Source organism: Myotis yumanensis, unplaced genomic scaffold, assembly GCF_028538775.1.
Source record: "Myotis yumanensis isolate MYYU_CA2020_CCGP unplaced genomic scaffold, mMyoYum1.0.hap1 SCAF_2, whole genome shotgun sequence".
Lineage (NCBI taxonomy): Eukaryota > Metazoa > Chordata > Mammalia > Chiroptera > Vespertilionidae > Myotis > Myotis yumanensis.
The window spans coordinates 83,224,953-83,244,029 of record NW_027223753.1 but is presented as its reverse complement, the minus strand read 5'-3'; the positions used below and the strand labels follow the sequence as shown (position 1 = coordinate 83,244,029).

General features: G+C 44.0%; 1 protein-coding gene across 7 annotated transcripts in view; it reads left to right on the top strand.

Annotated features, from left to right (window-relative positions):
- Positions 1-19,077, top strand: part of PHACTR1 (phosphatase and actin regulator 1) — a 523,468-nt gene that overhangs the window by 460,611 nt on the left and 43,780 nt on the right. For all 7 annotated transcript variants that reach the window (XM_070405716.1, XM_070405720.1, XM_070405717.1 and 4 more), the window contains 3 exons: positions 300-621; positions 15,967-16,214; positions 18,089-18,245. In XM_070405716.1, coding sequence (XP_070261817.1) covers positions 300-621; positions 15,967-16,214; positions 18,089-18,245 — 727 coding nt within the window. The remainder of the gene's footprint in view (positions 1-299; positions 622-15,966; positions 16,215-18,088; positions 18,246-19,077) is intronic.

Below are 19,077 nucleotides of genomic sequence, written 5' to 3'. Positions count from 1 at the left end.
CAAGTTGTAGGCATCATGGGGCATTCTAGAGCAGGTCTCGAAGGTCCATGGGTTTCCCTGAGCATTCACATAATAACAGCTATGTGGCAGGCACCACTAATGCCTGCGTCCCGAGGGCCCTTGCAGCCAGCACACGTTAAGCAGAAAAGGAGATGATGGGTGTTTGCTGAGAGCGCTCATCCTGCTGTGTCTTCAGTGGGTGCATTTTATCCCTGAAAGCCACAGCCCAAGGTAGTCATGTGCAACGTTCTGGGTTTCTTACCCCAAAACTCACACCTGTCTCTCACCTTCTGCCACAGATCCTGGAGCCCCTGTGAAATTGCCTTGTCTGCCAGTGAAACTGTCACCTCCGCTACCTCCAAAGAAAGTCATGATCTGTATGCCTGTAGGAGGGCCAGACCTCTCGCTGGCATCCTACGCAGCCCAGAAGAGCGGCCAGCAGGGTGGGGCCCAACACCACCACACGGTCCTGCCGTCCCAGATCCAGCACCAGCTGCAGTATGGCAGCCTTGGCCAGCACCACCCCTCCGCCAGCGGCTCCCTCCCCATGCACCCCTCCAGCTGCAGGATGATAGACGAGCTGAATAAGACGCTGGCTATGACCATGCAGAGGCTGGAAAGGTAATGGGGGGCAGGAGGGTGGAGGATGGAGGATGTACTTGGCTGGGGAAGAGGGAGAAGAAAGGCTGGTTATTTGATCATGATACAGGACTGTGAAGGCCACTGGGGGAAAAGTTTGAAAGTAAAATCAGACCAAAATCTGAATGTCAAGGAAAGTATAGAAAGAAAAAAAAAGAATCATGTTGGCCAATTGCCAAACTATGTAACAATCACATTTATCAAAAAGAAAAAGTGACATATATGTTAGCACATATTATATTTCTACTAGATGCCCGATGCATGAAATTCGTGCAAGGGGTGTGACCCTCACAGCCCAGGCTTCGTCCGGAAGGTCATCCAGAAGGACGTCTGGAAGGTCATTCAGCTGTCGGGTCAAATTAGCATATTATGCTTTTATTATAGATAGGCCTTAACATTTCTTGAAAGTATAAACACATAGCCCAACCAGTGTGGCTCAGTGGTTGAGTGTTGACCTATGAGCCAGGAAGTCACAGTTCGATTCCTGGTCAGGGCACATGCCCAGAGTGTGGGCTCAATCCCCAGTAGAGGGCTTGCAGGAAGCAACCGATCAATGATTTCCTCTCATCATTGATGTTTCTGGCTCTCTCTCCCTCTCCCTTCTTCTCTGAAATCAATTTTTTAAAAAAATTTTAGAGAAAGTATACACACATAATGATTAATAGTACTTACCCCTAGGTCAGGGAGTAGGGGAGAAAATTGTTTGTTTTCCTATTTCATATCTTCCTTACTGCTTAATTTTTTATTTTATAGATATTACTTTTATGATATAAAAAAATGCCTATTTGAACATAAAATAAGAAAATACGAGAGCTGGCAGAATGGCGGTGGGAAACCAGAGGGATGGGAAAAGTGGAGAGTGCCCTGTTCTTGCCAGTGGAGGAGGCGGAGCACGGCAGTCTGCTTAGATAGTGTGAGCCTCTAATGTTCAGCAACTGGTGCAGCCCCTCTTTCACTAGAATCTGCTTCCAATGGCATTGCTGGGGGATCTGCCAAGAGAAACCCAAGGGCAGGCCTTCAGCAAAGACCCTGATCCCCACCATCTGGGGAGAGCTCTCATGCTGGTTCTGAATGGCTCTGATGTGCGTGTGTGTGTGCGTGTGTGTGTGTGTGCATGTGTGTGTGTGTGCACATGAGCACGAGCGGTACATGAGTGTGTGTGTGTGTGTATGTGTTTGTATTCAAACACCACCCTTCTTGTGCCCAGAGCTGCCTAAAATTTCCAACTATCATTCCAAGGAGTGTTGCCTGACCTAGTTCCCTGGCCTGAAAAGAAGAAAGTGGCGATCTGGTGGGAAGGGTGTGTCTGAGCTGGGACCCTTAATGCCTGTCCTAGGTTAGTGACCTCTGTTAACTGGGCCCTATGGGAGGAAGATGGCACTGTGAGGTTCCAGCTGATCACCAGGCAGAGAGCCAGGGACAAGAAGGACCCTTCAGGAGCTTTCTGGTGCAGTTTCCCAACTGCCTCTAGGCCAAGCATTCTGTATTTGGGAAATTGTTGGCTCAAGGGAAGTCACTGCCACTAGGTATGCTAACTTTATTGCGCCACATTAATAGCTACCTTCACAGAAGAACAAAAAAAATGTATTTGGCCCCTTGTCATCATTTTCAACTACTGTTATGATAATGAGGATAATGCAAATTTAACATGTGGATGACACTTTTTAGTTGATTACACACCTTTGTTATCTTCTGAATCCTCACACTACCTTGCTAGACTAAGTGGAGAAACTAAGGAAGGCTGAGTTCCCCAAGGGCAGCTACTCAAAGAGTGATCCACAAACTGCTTGTTGCCCATCTGCAGCCAGATAGATGAGAGCCAGCCTTTACACACATTTATGACCATTTGACAGGCTAATGTTATGTCTGTTGAATCTTATAATAAAAAAGAATTTAACTTTTTATATTTATTATATTTTACAAAAACATCCATTTGTGATGGATTGAAAATTAAAATATGTACATAAGCCAACCAACCAACAAAAGTGGCCCTGCCCCCATAGACATACTGGCAAGCACTGCCCTCAGTAGTCCTTCAAGGCCATGCCTTCCAGCCCGGGCCTTCTTGCTACACATCCAGAACTCTTTCTACTCTAGTGCAAGTGCTTTCCCAAAGGCAGCTCATGGTCAGCGTAATTTCCTGTCCCCATGTCTACTATACATCCAGTAAGTTTTATATCTCTTGGGAGCTTTAATCAACTGAAAAAGATACTCAGGACAGTATACTAGGAGGATATTGCTAAATACATTTCCACTTAAAGTATGACATTTTCATAGGTTCTGTTGAAAGCACTGCCCAACAAGTTACACAGTGTTCCTTGGTTCAATAATTTCTGTGTATTCATAGGATATTTTAGTTCACTGTAGATCAATGGGTAGGTTTGTTGACCTAAACCGAGGCAGGTTCTTTATCAAAATGAATCCTTGAGAACAAATCAGGGTGGTGGGAGAGGAGGTGTTGTGATATTATGGGAGGTGGGGGTGGACAGGAAAACAGCATGACTTGGCAGCTGAGCCAAGGCAATCCCCAGGCTCTTCTTACCTCCTCTGTCTCCTCCAGCCTCATCCGAGGTCAAGGCCTAGGGTTGTTCTGATAGACCAGCCAGGACATAGGGCATGAATGCATATATCACTTTAGCAAGGTTGCCCTTCAGAAAAAGGAAGCCTTTATTCCCAAACAAATACAGATTGGGAGATTTTTATGAGCATCCACATTGTCTTCCAGGAGTCCTGACAGGACCTGGGAGCAGAACAAGGTCACAGGCCACCTGTCAGTTGAGTGCGGGAACTGCCACTATCTCCAGTGATGTTGCCATTTTTTTATTTTCTAAGAATTCTCGGTCAACATGACTTCATTCTTGTTCTTACCAAGTTTAATACATAAGGGAACAATTATTTTCTCTCTTCTAGCAATTTCCAGTAACCCCCCAAAAAAATACTACGAGAAGAAAGAAACATTACCAATCACTTTGGCACTCTGCCTCCAAAGGCCGAGTCCCAGAATGTCACCTGTAGGGCGTTAGCCCAGACTTCCATTACAACTCTAATGAAACACTATAGTTAACAAGAAAATTTAATGAAGAATTAAACAGCTTTGATGTCTGACTTCAGAAACCATACATTTGAATCAATAGTCATATTTTAATTAGAATGGACCTTGAGGACCAGGCAAGCAGCCCACCATTGCAGTGTTCCTGGTCCTTTGTCTTCTAGTCTCTTAGAGAAAGGGAACCTCCTTAGGTCCCAAGATAGCCCAATCCATTATCAACAAGGTCTGATTATTACAAAGTTCTTTATTACATTCAGCTAAAATGTTTACTTATTATAACCCCCGGTCTTATTTCTAATCTTCTTTTACTGTGAAAGGCTTTCAAATCCTTGAAGATAACTACCATTTACTTTATCTATCTTCCCTCTTCTATACTAATAATCCCAAGTTCATGTAATCATGTATTGAGATGGTTTCTAGACCCTTTACTATCTTATATTCTCCCAAGATTTTTAAAAATCTGTTCTAATTTTTATGAGGTTCTCAATCATTACCCTAATCTGAACCCTGTTTGATGACATGAAAAAATGACATGTTAGATAGGGACAACATTGACTCACCAGATTTGATGGGACAGTGCTGAAGGAGAGAACTAGAGACTGGCTGAAGCAAAGTTAGAGAGTTCCATATTTATCCAATGTGACAGGGCTGCCCTAGGCAGTGTGGCCACGATGGAGACAGCCCCCCACCATGGCTGAGTGCATGGGTTCCAGAATCTTACCGCCAGGGTTTCCGTCTCAGAGATGTCACTTCCTTTTGCCTCCGATTCCTCGTGTTTAAAACAGGAATATTAATAACAACCTCATTAGAGTTGTTTGTGAAGAACAAGTGACTTAATTCAAATCACTCATCTTATTGAGTAGCATAACAGTAAGTGTCCAAAAATTAGTGTCCCATAAAAATGTATACACATTTTAACAGCTGATAGCTCGATTTTGAAAATGAAATGTATTTAAATGAATATTGTCTTTACAGTTATTTAAAGTGTGTATACATTTTTTGGAGCACCCTATAATTTGGAGCAAAATTTTATAGCACACAAAAGTTGCCTACAGCCCAGCCAGCATGGCTCAGGGGTTGAGCATTGACCTATAACCAGGAGGTAATGGTTCAATTTCAGTCAGGGCACATGCCCAGGTTGCAGGCTTGATGCCCAGTAGGGAGTGAGCAAGAGGCAGCCGACCAGTAATCCTCTCTCATCATTGATGTTTCTATTTCTCTCTCCCACTCCCTTCCTCCCTGAAATCAATAAAAATATATTTTTTTAAATTGCCTTTAGTGCCCCTAAAAGGCATATTGCAAATCTATCTTATTGTAGATTTTGTTTGTATCAGTTTCCTCAAATTAGATTGTTTTCATTTGTTTTCTCTCTAGTGATAGTTCATATCTTTTTTGAAGATGACATTTCATCATCTCAAATATTATGCAATATTTACTTTTAATATCTGCAGTAAGCCCTGTGATCTAGTTGGCATCAATCTAGGAATTTAGGCTTCAAATCCTAATCAGCCACTATTTTCATTCCCATCTTAATTCAGTTGATCAGTTTTACTAGCTGGGAATTAAATTACTACCTACAAGAATATTAAGAATATAATAATTTCAAAATTGGACAGAAAAAATTGAAATCAGTAGTCCCCCAAATTCCTTCAATCTCTACAATTCTCTTATTCCATAAATATTTTAGGCATTTCAAAGAGTGCACATCATTCATTATCCTAGTATAGTCACATTTCATGGTGACAATGATTTTCTTCATGTGACCTCAAGGGTCACAGGAAATTCTAACAATGAATTCTTGGTCCTGAATTTGATGGGTTTCTTGTAGCCCTAACAGTCTGACATTTGCTGCATTGGCTTATGTTAATGACGTTTCCACCTGCAAATAAGAGTGTCCCAGGATGATAAGCAGAGGTGCATTGGTGCCCTAGCAAGAACTAAACTCTGAATGCCTGAGTGTTACTTGCTTGTGAAGTGGCATATTTGAAGAAGTTCAGCATTTTGTTTATCATCATGCAAAAGGCATACAGTTTTAAGTGAACTATGTTTTCAGGGAAAGATTCCTTTTTCTTATGTTGATGACCATCTCTTTAAAATCTGCAGTTCTGGTTAGACATGTGTCCCTAGCCCTTTAAGGTCAGAATTTTATCAGCCTCTTTCTTGGGATCAATTCTTTGAGTTTAAAGCATATATTTATTATTTGTAAGTGACTGCCTGTAGTTACTGTTTTGCCGTTTAACTGCTATTCCAAGGGGCATGATGAGATTTCAGTACAAAGTTCTTTCACTCTGAGCAAGAGAGATTGTCCCCTGCAAGGTTGGCGAGCAGACCGATTGGAGGAAGGTGAAAATGAGACTATATAAACCATTAACATCCTTTGAAGAATCAAGAGGATTACTAGTAAAAAGGAAGTGTATTTTCAAAAGAGAGAGAATCCACACCTGAATTCCTATGTGTACATCAGTTGAAATCTGCCTTGCCTAATGAATAGTGATTCTTTGATCTTACAAACCATTGTCCAGAAAGATTTTACAGACCAGAAATATAAAAGCGCTAAAGGAAGTGTTTTAATAAACTAACAAATAATATCCATAATGACTGGTTTATTGCCAATGTTTAAGCCCATCCCTGCTAAAACAGCAACTACCCGCATAGGTGTTATTTAAGCACAACAGCACCAGCATTATCCTCTGATCTCGCAGTGGCCTGTGAGGTGGGCAAATAGGTTTCTCCATTTCACTGATGAGGAACTGGAGACCCAGATGCACACTTAGTGAATGGCCCAGCTGGGACTCAAACATCAGCCTCCTCACTCCACGTCCTGCCCTCCTGGCACCACCATCCAACCAAGCGTGATCTAGGACGTTGGCTGATGTCTAGGGATAAAGTCTTGTGAAAGAGCCACCACTGAGTGGCTCCTCCATCAGAGATGGGGAATGCAGGGAAGGGTGGGCTAGTGGGCAGACTCTGCATGTCTTATTGTGTTCTTCATCACATCCCAAGTCCAGGCCATATTTCAGAAATGTGGGTCATTCGTCCCTGCAAGGACAGAGTAAGGGTGTGAATGAATTAATTTGAATTCATTACCACTGCTAGAAAAAGAAGACGCTCAAATCACATTCTCTACTCCAGGACACTCAGGACCCCAGTCTTTATATAGAAGGGCATAGTTTCTTGCTGACAGAAATCCAACAAAACACAAAGGCTCTAATATTGAGTCTTAATCTCAGAAGGCTAATCCTAGGCTGTGATGAAACACAGTGTGTGCCTGCTGTCCTAAAATAAAGCTGATTAACTCTGTTCTTGGGTTGCAGTGTTATTTCTGTCATTTTTCAGCCTCAGCCTCGGGCACTGCAATTTGTAGCACAGTTTCTCACACATTTTTGGTCTCTCAGAAGAAAACGGCTGATTGTTCTCTCTCCCCTCTGAAAACTCCCTTCATCGCTCGTGCAGGCTAAATTATAAAAACTGGTCCTCTTGAACTTTAATTTCGTTTTCCTTGTCATATTTGTATATAATACATTTTCTCTGTCCTTTGAAGAGATTAATGTCTTTTTTTTTTCATTTTCACAATGTTGCATTTGAAATTAGACACCTGAAAGCAACATTCCTTTATTACACGATTTTCTTTAGAAGTGATGGCGAAATGGTTTCCAGGTATTTTCAGTGAAGATTAAGGATTTAAAATGCACAGTGTTTTTTAATTTCAAAACCTGCCCCTGATTTTCTACAAAAGTATCAAAGGTGTTTGATCACCTGTAATCCCCGCCCACTTTGAGTCACCTGCTCTACTCTGCATCTGCCTGTTGCCACGTGATGGAGATAAAGCCAGGGTTATAAAGCTCCCTGAAAAGGGGCCGAGTGTTGTCATGACCTTGAAATGTTGTAGATGTCTTGGCCTTCATTTCTTTATGAATTATTAAAAATAAGCTGCCTGTCCCTCACTCATAATAAACAGGAAAGGTAGAGATGCTTAGCAGTGTGACTATATAAATGTAGGGAACTGGGGGAAGGTAAAGGGGATCTGAGAGGGGCCCTTGTTCTTTCCATCTATGTGTCTCCTACTCAGTTCAGAAGAGTTGAAGAAGAGAGTTGAATTTTCCAAACAGAGGACTCATTACATGTTATTCATGATGGAGCAGTACAGAGGGGAGGGAAGAAAGCGTCTCACTTCCCTGGCATGTCATGGGACATAATGAAGAAGAGAGTGTGGAATGCATGCTTTTGATCAATTGAAGACAGCCATTTACTCTCCAGCTTTCTGAAGTCTTCTATTTTTAGTATATCTCCTGTAAGTAGCAGCCCTCCTGTTTTAGGTAAACTACTGTTTATCCTTTGCTGTTCTTCCATCATTTTCATGAAGGAAGATATTCAGGCTGTGGCATCCTCGAGGGAGACAGGGAGGACAAAACAAAGTCCACCTCCTTGAGAGGTTACCTTTCAGTGGAAGAAATAGATGATAAGCCAGTGACTGTTACATTTTGTACAGTGGGTACAGGGAACTGAAGAGGGGCGGGGGGGAGCTGGGGAGCCTAAATGGTGATGTCTTTCTGTCCTAAAGAAACACATCATTAATGCGGCCACAATAAACCCACTGCACTCCTCCTCACTGACAACACTCCATTATCCAGGGCTGGGCTAGCCAGCTCTGTAATTATTCTCTCCTCTCTCGCATCCTATTCTCTCTGCACCCCTACTTGCCCCCAGCCACATGCTGCTCACACTAAACCTGCTGTATGGCTCCAGCCCAGAATTCAGACCCACCTCTGTTCCACAGTAGCCTTAACCCGGGGCTCCTCACAGCAGAATTCATAGTGAAAGAGTAGTCGAGTTCTGTGAGCATCTGTGCTTTCTCTTATACAGATAATTATTATATTTCATGTTGTTTTGAGTTTGTGGTGCATAAAATCAAGATAATAACAATACTGTTCCTACCTGCGTGTTTTTGTGAAGAGTGAGATAATGAACATGTACAAAGCACTCTGACAGGCCCGTGGGGAACAGCGTGTCAGCTACTGCAGTGGTTTGCAGGATGCCCTGCTCCTTCCTCCTGAGCTGTGTAGCCCCGCTATGTGGAGTAGAACGGAAATATCCCACAGCGGTGCAGCTGTCCAACATCTTGTGAATGTCATGAATGCCCTCAGGTTTTTGCATGCTCATTCCTGTTACATTTGTCAGGAAAATTATATCATTTGGAGCTACCAAAAGGGGAACAGAAGCTCATTTTTCTCCCTCTGGAATAATTTGGGGGTCTTTGATGTTTATTTAAATTCATTATAGAATGTCACATAAGAAGAAGCCTTATGGTTCTCTTTTACCTTACAAAGCAGACTTACTCTGGACAGTCCCCACTGAAGGGGCCCAACAGCCTGTGAGTGTAGAATTGGAAAATGGAATAACCTTAGGCTCTCTCTGTTACATCTGTGCTCACACAGCTGGTCCTGGGACCGAAGGCGTTCTTCCTTACATAGACCTCTTTGGATTATCTTCTTAGAAAAAACTCTAGATTACTATTTCCAAAACCTTAATTCTTCTTTCACAAGACTTTCCCTGCAACAGCAAGACCCTCAGGAACAGGGATGATTTTAGTGAATTAAATGATGAGAAATGCAATATGACATCTTCTGATTCCAAGAGACTTCAGCCCAAATACTGAGCTGACTTTTCCATCAGTTCCAAAAACATGCACAAAATGGGACTGGGATATGAAGGTAATTAATAACCAGCTCTGTCTTCAAAGTCACCAGGGGCAGGGAGCAAATGCGTAGACACATAATTATAACACAATGTGACAGGTGCTTTAATGGAGCTGAGAATGGAGATGTGGAAGCACAGAGAAGGGCTGATTTTCGTTGGGAAAGTTAGGAAAGACTGTTCATAAGAAATGGCATGTGAGCTGTCCCTGAAGTGCGGTAGGATGCTTCCAGCCAAACTCAGAGGATAGGCTAAGGCAGAGCGATGACAGGAGCAGAGGGAGGAGGCAGGGCGCTCACCGTGTGCTTGGGAAGTGGCAAGTGGCCCTCTGTGGCTGACACACTGGGCAATCAGTAAAGAGCCGTAACAAAGGAGACTGAAAGGAATTGTGGGGTCAGGTGATGAGGCCCCCCACTCCATGCCAAAGAGGATAGCATTCATCATTTACAGTGAGACCCTTCAGAGATTTTCACTGGGAAGATGGAATGATCAGACCTGTTTGACAACAGTTGAGAGTGTGCTGGGTGCTGGGGGCAGGGGGGTCAGAGAGGAAGGTTCTGGAAGAACAGCAAGGTCTGAGCCAGGACAGCACTGCTGCTTCTGCATGGGTGGTGTGGTGACATCAGTGGGAGGCCAGGTGCTGTAGTCCTGCTGCCCCTGTTCGGTAAGGCCTGCATCCCTCCAGCTGCGACCGTGGTTGTGGGCCTCGTTTTTCCTCTCTGAGATGGGGGGAATCCAGCACCCCATTTCCTAGGGTTGTTGTGAGACCTAAATGGATCAATACAGGATGTAGTGTCAGCACTTAAAAACAATAACTTTTTCATCACTGGGTTCAGCAATCCAGTACATGTTAAGGAAGGCTCCACATAGGTCAGGATGAGGGGCGTTACATCTACCTCTGGTTTTAGTACCTGGTCAGCCACCAGGAAGAGGAACAGAACACGACCCACGTGCTATGAGAGCCACTTGAATCCTAGGTAAAGTGAAAGTTGATGTGAAAGGGTCTCCTGATCACATGAATCAGCTTTTCCTCAGGGCTTGGCAGGTGCTCTGGAAGATGCAGTGACAGAGCATCATTCTGTAAATCACCAATCGGGGCAACGTGCTGAGGAAAGCTGTTGCGCTCAGGAGGCAGGCTGGTGATCTTACGTTCGGGGACTAGACCAGGGCTGCAAGTAACTGACTCAGTGGGTTGCTCATAGCATCAAATTGTTGGTACAGCCCCAGCGACAGTCTGAGACACAGCAAGCCCGGAATTTAGGAGACAGGATCTGGACACATGTCATCATCCCTCTAATCCTGTGAATTCCTCACAATCCGCACCAAAGCTGCTTTAGAAGTGACTTTTGTGCTACAATTCTGAGAATGCAGTGCATGGCACAACCATTGTGGATACTTTAGGCTATAGTTCCCCAATGGGCAGATCCCCTCCTGCAAAAGACTTTGGCCGTGTCTGGTGATATTTTTGGTTGTCACATTAGAGGAGAAGCCACTAACATCCAGTGGGTAAAGACCAGGGGTGCTGGAAACATGCTACAGTGTACAGGACAGCCCCCACCACAAAGAACTGTCTAACCTGAAATGTCAATCATGCTGCAGGTGAGAGGGTCTCCAGGCCATCACTCACCCAAGTGTGATGTATGCATCAATGGTGGTGCACAAAGCAAGCTTAGCACAGCCTTTTATAAAAGTTTTAATAGTCATTTAATTTAACCGTAAGTTATAAACACATAATTAGCATATGAAGCCTATGATTATAAAGATGTTATTGCTTAAGATGAGGCTAAATTAGTATTTAAGTATTTTTAAGTGTTGATTTAAAAATACAACATAAATAATAGTGTAAATGAGCTTCAGACATGGCACAGACCAAAAACACACTAAGGAGTGTGGCTGTGATCAAGGGTTAGGAATCCTGGTTTAGATCAGGAGTCAGAGAATTTTTCCATAAGAACCAGATAGTAAATATTTGATAATCTGTGGCACGTATTCAACTCTGCCATGACAATGGGTCAGCAAGTGACTCCTCTCACCATCCTGACCGTTATAATCCAGTGTCTAAGATGAATCCTTTAAACTCTGTGCCCCAGGTATGGCCTGACCATGGTGGGGTAGGACACTATTACTTACCCTGGCTAGCAAGATTCAAAATATTTAAAAAGTAATGATGCTCATTTTTACACATGTTGTTCATTCTCTTCACCTTACATGTGTACAATTAGTGGGGTTTGTGTTGAAACCAAGTACACAATCTTACAAGTAGCGTAATTCAGTTTTGGGATGTAATGCATTGAAGCAGAGTGGGTTCAGATTCTCTTCTTTCTTTATTCCCAGTGTCCTCATGCACCTATTTGTTACCCCCTTGGAGCTTCTATTTCCTGCTTAATAAAATGAGATAATGACACCTCTCCTGCAGAGTTATTAGAAAGATGAAATGAGATGCTGGATGTGAACGCTTCTAGAACAGTAGGCAACACATTCAATAAATGTTCACTCTGTTCACTCCCTCCTTTCTTTCTCTACCTCAGTTCTCCCACCTATTGGATCAGGATGCCCTTTTCATTATTAAAGCCATTGATAAAAGTGGCAACCAAGTCAGGGACACCCGCAGCCCTGCAATACACCACCAGACGCCCCCCTGAAAATTAAAAACAGATCTCTTAATACCCTGTAAAAATGATTTGTCAACCACTTACAACTGCACCTGAGTATCGATGATCACAGCCCATATTTCCTCCATTCAGCAAAAACAGTGAGCAGTTACTGAGTGTCCAGTTTGTGTCAGGCATGGTGCTAGGCATCTGCTACAAACATGCATTAGACATGGTCCTGGCCCCTCAAGCAGCCTACAGCATGATTGGGGAAGGAAAGATAGCAAGCAAACAGATGTTCCCAATTTTCACTATTGCAGAATCTCCCAGGAACACAGGCAACATGTTGCCTGAGCCAGTTATTAAAAGGTAAATAGAAATTAGGGTGAAGGTGGGATGGGAGCACACTCCAGGCCAAGAGTGTGCAGAGCATTGTTGTGCATGACCAAGGAGTAAATTGTATGGGGACAGAGGCTGGGTTCATAACATGGGTCAAATTTTGTAAGGCATTGCATGACTGCTTCTGGGTTTTTACTTTTCTTCAGCAGAGAGACCTTTCACATAGAACACAACACCTCCTAAGTGACAAGTCCAGTGTATAAAACCGGCATTGCGAAGACTGACGTTCAGCTGTGTGTTCTCCTTCCTGCCCACAACCAGGTTGGAGGCCAAGTGTAATAAGGGGCTACACTGAGTTCCTTGCCTTGAATAGTATAGCTCATGATGTGTTCACTGGATTTTCCATTTGTCGCCCTTGAAGCAGTGGTTGGAGATAGGGCAGGCAGAGTTGTAATGGTGAGACTAGATCTGAGTTTTAGAAAGTTGCTCTGACAGAGGTGTGGGAAACGAGACTGAAACTGGGAGTGTTTTGAAACCACTTGGAAAGCCATTTCTATAAATAACAAGTGAGGGTCTCCATAAGGGCATGGCCAGTGGATAATTTATCCAATAGTAAGTGGCAAAATTTGGAGTCAGATTTGTATCCTAACTCCTGAATCTGAGGTCGCTTAATCACCTCCCAACCTCCTCCTCAGCCAACCCATCACTCACATCTGTCTTTTCTTGCTCTCCTGTGCTTCTCCAGAGTTACCAGCTAGACGAGCTCATCTGGGTGTTTGTCCTCCTTCCCCTCAGAGTTGGCAGTCAATGGGTATTTATGAATAGAATATTTAAAAACCCTTTTGGTGGATTCACCTAGCTTCCTAGAAAACACCTTTTCACCCTTATGGAAAAGTAAACATTCTTTTTTCTTTATTCCTTTTTTCTCCTAGAGATGAAGGGAGAGGGAGAGAGAGATAAAAAACATCAAAGATGAGAGAGAATCATTGGTCGGCTGCCTCCACACACCCCCAACTGGGGATCAGCCTGCAACCTGGGCACATGCCTTGACAAGGAATCGAACCTTGACCTCCTGGTTCCTAAGTCAACACTCAGCCACTGAGCCATGCTGGCCAGAAAGTAAAGATTCTATCATGTGCTAGAGTCACACCTCAGAAGGATGACCTTATTGGCCAGGTGAGGTCCCAGCTGGGTCTATAGCACCCCTACAGGCAGTCGCTGATCTCCATGGCTGGTCCCCATTTCACAAAGCTAGTAGGTCACATGATACCTAGTACCTTCCTAAGCACCTGGGGGATCAGCCTTCCAATCCCATTCTACTCAGACTCACACTCCCTCATGTCTTTGAGGGAAGAGAAACCATAGTGCCCTGTTGATCACAGCTTTGTTTTTTGGTCTTCCTTTGCATAATATTTCTCTTTTCTTGGTCCTCTTGAGGCACTTTGGAACCCTTTGCCTTAAGGAATTTATACATTCTGCTTTCCAACTCTTTTTCCCACCAAACATAAATATCTATGGGCTGCTTTTTATCCCTCAGATCTAATATTCTCAGCTCTGTGCCTTTGTTGGAGCCATTGTTAATTAATTTATAGCTTAGGGAGTGGAGAAGACAGGTGGGGCAAAGCATGAGCCATGGAATTACATTTCTGCCTCCTCTCTCCCTGCTTCCTCTAATACCCAATGTAGAATCCCAAGCAGAATTGGGATGCAGTGCGTGTGGTTGCCTGAATGAGGGGAGCCTTGTGAGGTGGGGCACTAGTGCTGCCAGTCAGTCACCTTTCAGTCAACTGTTATATTTGTCATCCAGACACCATCTACCATGTTCTCCACCTTCCTGTGCTCATGACCATTTGTATTGAACTAGATGGAAAATGGACCCCTTTACCTGCTCATCCTATATAATAAAAGGTTAATATGCAAATTGACCAAACGGCGGAACAACCAGTCCCTATGATGTGCACTGACCATCAGGGAGCAGGTGCTCAATGAGGAAGATGCCCCCTGGTGGTCAGTGCACTCCCACAGGGGGAGCAAAGCTCAGCCAGAAGCCAGGCTCACAGCTGGCAAGTGCAGTGGCCGTGACAGGAGCCACTCCCACCTTCATGGCAGCACTAAGGATGTCCGACTGCTGGCTTAGGCTGTCTGAGAGGGCGCAGGCTGGGCTGAGGGACCTCCTCACCCCCCCCACCCATGCACAAACTTCGTGCACTGGGCCTCTAGTGTCTAATAAGATGCTGCATTTTTGTAAATATTTGATTTAATCTTAGTAGTTGAAGGGCTTTTTTTTAGTTGATTGAATTCATTGCCTTGAATGTCATAGCTCATAATGTGTTAACTAGATTTTCCATTTGTGTCACTGAAGAGTTATGTGAAAAATATAAAGAGCAAAACAGCGCTTTGGAAACAATGGAAGGAAGAAAGTTAATTGAATTTAAATTAGACATAGCAATAATTTAAAACATAATTGAAAGTTTCAAAGGAGCCTATCATGCATTCATATGTCATGAGTAAGATTTTTCTTTTGTATAAAAATATTTTAATGTGAATTCATTGATATATAGTATAACCTCACACTCCATTATTTTATGAATATCAAACACTTTTGGATGGCAAATGTGTTGAATTTTCTACGTTTTAGAAATTCCTTAAATAAAAGATATAAATCCCACTTCCAATTAATCTTAAGAAGAATTATAAAATTCAGCTGTGTGTTTCTGGCCCATTATTCTTGCTGGGCTTCATTCAGAGTCTGTCATGAAAAGGATTCTAAATTGCTTTAGGAGCCTAAGATAGAGTCTATTAAAAAAAATAACTACTTTTTTTTATGTTACGCATTTCCTAATTTTCCTACAATGGACTTATATGGGTTCTATTTATGAAGCAAATAATTTTTCATTAAAAATACATTTTATTTGAGTTGGCTCAATTTAAGAGGGAAAACAAGACGATGGTACTTGTGGCTGTTGAGGGGAGAGAACTCCCTCTAAGTCATCCTTGACCACATCCACCCTGATGTTCACGAATGAGTCGCCAGCCCTGTGGTCCCACCTCTTCTCTTTCCCTGAATCTCTCCATGCATGAAGTTTCAAACATTCTGTCCCACACTCAGCCTCTACCAGTCACACTGTGGAGCTCTGAAAGCTAGAACCTCATGCATTCTCTCTTCTCTGGACCTCTAGCTTCTCCATCAAATTAATCCTTTTACTCCTCCTACAAGACATGTCAGTGGCAAAGAAACTTTCCTTTGCCATTTGGAGGTATGGCTCTTAACCAGAAACACTTGTGGAATGAAATTTATTTTTCAATTTTGTGTTTTTATTTTTTTAATTGTAGATACACAGGACAAAAAAATTTACATTTTAACCATTTTGAAGTGTATAGCTCAGTGGCATTAGGGACATTCTCATTGCTGTGCCAGTGTCACCACCATTCATCCATAGGGAACAAGGATTCCTACTCCTACCCCATGCTGCTGCCACCATCAGAGAAGTCTGCTGCCCTCAAATGTTTAACTATAAGAAGAGAAATGAGACTTTAGTTGCCCTGGAGACCCTTTGTCTCTTAGGAACTGACCACTGAGTTTTAAGAAGGTTCTGATGCATGTATAGACATTAGCCAGAGTGACTGTCTTCTTTCCTCCTTCTCTTTGAACAGCTCTGAGCAGCGGGTCCCCTGCCCCACTTCTTACCACAGCTCCAGTTTGCACTCGGGTGACGGTATCACAAAAGCAGGACCTCTGGGCCTTCCAGAAATAAGACAAGTGCCAACTGTTGTGATTGAATGTGATGACAATAAAGAAAATGTGCCTCATGAATCAGACTACGAAGACTCTTCCTGTCTCTACACAAGGGAAGAGGAGGAGGAGGAGGAAGACGAGGATGACGACAGCTCATTGTACACCAGTGCGTACATCCAGCTCTTCATTGGGGGTGGGGCGGAGCCTTTATAGAAAGAGCGCTGACGAGCTGCCCAACACTGGTTCTAACTTGAGATCTGGTGTCAGCTGGCCCTGGGTTGCAGGGCAGCTCGATTAATCTCTTAGGGCCTCAGTGTTTGCATTAGCAAAATGAAAGGGTCAGTGTCCTCTGAACACCCCCATAGCTCTAAAAATTACATCTTGCTACCACCTGCTACTTGTTAGATGGTCCCTCCTTGCTTTGACTGCTTCCCTTTCGATGCAGCCCCCTTCCTCAAAAAAAGGGGTAGGAGCCCTAAAATTCTATTTGAATCTGCATAATACTCAGATAGACTCATCATTGTGTATGCAGCAAATTCACTTTAATCAAACCTCAACAAAATTAAGAAGGCCTGAATTGAAATTTCTTACTTAGGGCCTCAAATGTGCTAAGAGAGAAGAGATGAAGAAAGCAAAGTTCAAAATCTGTCATTCTGGCCATGAGTAATCAATACATTTTAGTTAAGTGATTAGAAACTGATATTTGGTTAACTTTGTAATAAATTAACTTATAGCAACTTTTCACTGAATATATACCATGCCTGGCCACGTGCTAATTATTCTGTTATCTACATCTTACAACACGCGGTAGCGTGGACACTATGGCCCCATTTTACAGAGAGGGGAAGAAAAGGGAGAGGCCAGTGACCTGCCCAGAGCCTCACATCTACTCAGGGGCAGTGCTAGGGTTTGATACCACTGTCTCATTCCAAAGTCCATGTTGTAAAACCAGTGAGGAGGGGAGAGGACTAGCCTACAAGATAAAATCCAGAGGAATCCCCCAAACTTGCTGCTGCCCAGTCTCCTCCTGCTGCTGGTAGGAGTCCTGGTGGCAATGCCATGATCAAGGTGATGTCCAGGAGAGGAGCACGAGGGGCGGCCAAAGGCCTAATTGACCCAGGCAGGAAGGAGCAGCTGCTCAGCCCCGGGCACTGTTTCCTGCCCAGAGAAGTGAATGTTTTACAGCAGCGTTTCTCAGCCTCGGCACAGGTGACATTTTGGACCAGATTAGACTTTGTTGTCCTGTGCACTGCGGGATATTTAATAGCATCCCTGGCCTCTGCCCGCTGGATACCAGAAGCGCCTCCCCCAAAACCCAGTTTGACAATCAAAAGTGTTTCTAGACTTTGCCAAGTGTCCCCTGGGGAACAAAATCACCTGGTTGAGAACCATAGATTTATTCCAGATGGAAGGCAGCCCTGCCCTGGTTGGCTGCTCAGAACTCCTTACATTGAAAGAAAAACTATCCCAGAATATTGACTATTTTAATGAACTCACTTCCACTCCCACCCCAAACAGACCTCACTGTCTGCCCAGCTTTATTTTCCTTCATGACTTGGCTCCATAGTCACTGATCTCCTTTGTCTCCTGTGACGACCTGGTTTATCTGTCACCTCTGAGCTTTCCCACATGCAGACATCCACCAACCTGCTGCCTGGGAGCATCTCACTTGTCCTGCGAGTGCCAGCCCCTCCTGCTCTGTGAAGCTCCCCGTGGTTACTAAAGGCCCCTGTCCTTTCTCCCCACTTTGCTTCTATTGCTCTCCAGTCTGTCCCTCCTTTATGGTGTTGCCTGCATACTGGCGGTCCCTGGAGAGCCAAGATCCAATCACAGGCTCCTGTGCCCCTCACATGCTCAACACTGTGAGGTGTACCCAGCTTGTTGCTTGCAGGAACTCTATGGAAGGGTCCTTTGGGGCCTTACCCATTCTCAGGTGTGAAGCCACTATCTTCCTGCCTTTCACCTTGTGACCCACAGTTGTTCCTGTGGGAGACCGGGCAGGTGTGTGTCAGCGTTTTTAACTCGTTTCCCCTCCTGTAGGCTCCCTGGCCATGAAGGTGTGCCGGAAGGACTCCTTAGCCATCAAACTCAGCAACAGGCCCTCCAAGCGAGAGCTAGAAGAAAAGAACATCCTTCCCAGGCAGACAGATGAAGAGAGGCTGGAGCTGAGGCAGCAGATCGGCACCAAGCTCACCAGGTAGGACAGCAGGACCACCAGCTCTGCAGATTTGGGTAGAAGACGTCAGTCTCCATCCCCCAACCAGTCCCGGGCTTCTCTTGGAGAGCTGACAGCAGAGAGTCCATGGAAAACATTCCATTTCTTCTCAGTCCCTTCCCCTTCACTCATTCAAATCTGGGGAATTTCACTTGAGGTTCAGGGAGAACCTGAGAGGCAAGGTTCCCAGACAAGAACCTCCTGTAAAAAAATCGCCACTGTCAAGTGGAATTGAGAGCCTGTATAACATTGGGGTTTGGTTAAGCACAAAGCAATCTAATAAATGCACTTTCTCCTCTACTGTGCAACCAGAAGATATCAGTGGCTGCTACGGATGCCTCGTCACTAAGCTGTGACTTTTGGGTGATTGCCCTTTGTGTACATTACAGACATGAACATAGAGTGGGTTATATTAACATACTAAACACCTGGATGTATTTGTAATCTAGAGCATGTTTATATGGTATTAGCTTGTGTTGTGGAGCACTGATTATTTGCCAGGTATTCTTCTAAACATTTAACATGCATTAAATCACTTAATCTTTGAGGCTCCCTATGGAATGGACATTTTGTGCCCACTTTACAGATAAGAACACCAGGTATAGAGAATTGAGTTTCCTGTATGATGTCACATAGACTGGCTGCAGAATGCTCCCTCTCGCGACCATATTGTGTTGCCTCTGTAATAATAGTCATCGCGAGCCCCACCTTGTCCCAGGCACTGTGCTAAGTGTTTGGGTGCAACATGTAGACATCCCTTGGGTTTCATCCTCGTCTCCCTCTTCCTAGCTGTGCAGCCTTGAGTAACTCACTT